Here is a 2461-nt window from a genome sequence, read left to right as displayed (position 1 = left end):
TCTTTTCATTAAGGAGTATTTGGATCTTATGTATGTTTTTTTCTTCTTTATATGACTCATTTTAGATATTAAAAAAATGGAGCATGTGACTGAGACTTACCAGGAAGGTCCAGATGAATGTCTGTATGACGTAGTTGTCACAAATAGACAATAGAGGAAAGAGTGAGATTAGTGACAACTTCTAACTTGACCTCAAAACAGAAGACATATCTGAATAGGAATGATGAGAACTCCTTAAGAATGAGGACGGACGAGTTCATTCAGTGTCAGAACACGCTCTCCTACAATGAGTCTGGTAGTGAATGTGAGAAATCATTTAGTAAGGATTTATACCTTACAAAACCTGAGAGGAAATATCCAGAGAAGCCTGATGAGTATAAGCAATATGCAAAATCTATCTCTAAGACGTCAAAACTAAGTTCTGACCAACGTCAAACAACACCAGAAGAGAAACCCTATGAATATGAAGAATGTAGGGAATTTTCCACTCAAAAGTCAGGTCTCAGGAGGCATCACAGAACTGACACAGAACAGAAGTTTGATGAATGCAACAAATGTGGAAAATCATTCAGAATGAAGTCATACATCACTTTGCATCAGAGAATACACACAGGACAGAAATCTTATGTACGTGACAAATGTGGAAAGTATTTCAGACAGAAGTCAGACCTTACTGTACATCAGAGAACTCATACAGGAGAGAAACCTTATGAATGTAACAAACGTAGAAATTTTTTTTACCTGTAATGCACACCTTCATCTTCATCAGAGAACAAACACAGGAGAAAAACTATTTGAATGTAACAAATGTGGAAAGTATTACAGACAGAAGTCAGACCTTACTGTCCATCAGAAAACACACACACTTATGAGTGTAACAAATGTGGAAAGTATTTCAGATCAAATCACACCTTACTCTCCATCAGAGAAAACATACAGGGGAGAAACCTTATGAATGTAATGTGTGTGAAAAGTCTTTCACCTATAAGTCATACCTTACTGTTAATCAGAGAACACACACAGGAGAGAAACCTTATAAATGTAACAAATGTGGAAAGTATTTCATACTTAGATCATGCCTTACTCTCCATCAGCGAACACACACAGGAGAAAAACCTTATGAATGTAATGTGTGTGAAAAGTCTTTCACCCATAAGTCACACCTTACTGTTCATCAGAGAACACACACAGGAGAGAAACCTTATAAATGTAACCAATATGGAAAGTATTTCAGAGTAAAGTCACAGCTTATTGCTCATCAGAGAATACACACAAGAGAGAAACATTATGAATGTACAAAATGTGGAAAATATTTCAGACGTAAGTCACACCTTACTGTCCATCAGAAAACACACACAGGAGAGAAATCTTATGAATGTAATGTGTGTGGAAAGTCTTTCACCCATAAGTCATACCGTACTGTTCATCAGAGAACACACACAGGAGAGAAACCTTATAAATGTAACAAATGTGGAAAGTATTTCAGACTTAGATCGTACCTTACACTCAATCAGAGAATACACACAGGAGAAAAACCTTATGAATGTAATGTGTGTGAAAAGTCTTTCACCCATAAGTAACACCTTACTGTTCATCAGAGAACACACACAGGAGAGAAACCTTATAAATGTAACCACTGTGGAAAGTATTTCAGAGTAAAGTCACAACTTACTGCTCATCAGAGAATACACACAGGAGAGAAAAATTATGAATCTACAAAATGTGGAAAATATTTCAGACATAAGTCACACCTTATTGTTCACCAGAGAACACACAGGAGAGAAACCTTATGAATATATCAAATGTAGAAATATTTCACATTTAGATCATCAGAGAACACACAAAGGAGAGAAACCTTATGAATGTAACAAATGTGGAAAGTATTTCAGATTTAATTCATAACTTACTCTCCATCAGAGAACACACACAGGAGAAAAACCTTATGAATGTAACAAATGTGGAAAGTCCTTCATTTGGAGTTCATACCTCAGGAAGCATAAGAGAATCCACACACATGAGGAACCTAAGGAATGTGATAACTATGGAAAGTCTCACCTGAAAGAAAAATAAATTTTCATGATAGAACCAAAACCTGATAGAAGCCTTGTGAATGTAGCAAATGTGCAACCTTTTAGCCAGAAGACATACCTCATGGTTCCAAATTGAATGAACACGGGAACAAAATCTTATTAATAAAAAAATTGGAAAGTTTTCAAAAAGTCATAGTTAAATTTTCAACAGAAAGCAAACAGGAGAAAAACATTATGAATGAAACAAGTATCAACCGGTGGACCTGTTGCAACAATGAGAAGTACAAGTTGTCATGTCCAAAACGAACTTTACACGTTCGGTGCGGGGAGGGGGGAGGATTGGGATTCGGTGGGGTGGGGAGGGGGGACCCGGGCATGGATGTCCACTCAAACGGGAGACCCACCCCTTACTCCGGCCGACCGACCCCGCC

General features: G+C 37.3%; 1 protein-coding gene across 1 annotated transcript; it reads left to right on the top strand.

The window, feature by feature from the left end:
• The first annotated feature begins 240 nt into the window (after window positions 1-240).
• LOC106002755 (zinc finger protein OZF-like) lies at window positions 241-2070 on the top strand. The gene is given in 4 exon segments (XM_013037565.1): window positions 241-732; window positions 734-874; window positions 927-1759; window positions 1827-2070. Coding segments are annotated over 4 exon segments (1710 nt in total).
• Window positions 2071-2461: the final 391 nt, after the last annotated feature.

The sequence above is a fragment of the Dipodomys ordii genome, unplaced genomic scaffold (genome assembly GCF_000151885.1).
Source record: "Dipodomys ordii isolate 6190 unplaced genomic scaffold, Dord_2.0 Scaffold1000000598, whole genome shotgun sequence".
Classification (NCBI taxonomy): domain Eukaryota; kingdom Metazoa; phylum Chordata; class Mammalia; order Rodentia; family Heteromyidae; genus Dipodomys; species Dipodomys ordii.
The sequence above is the reverse complement of the archived record's forward strand: the minus strand, read 5'-3'. Positions and strand labels throughout refer to the sequence as shown.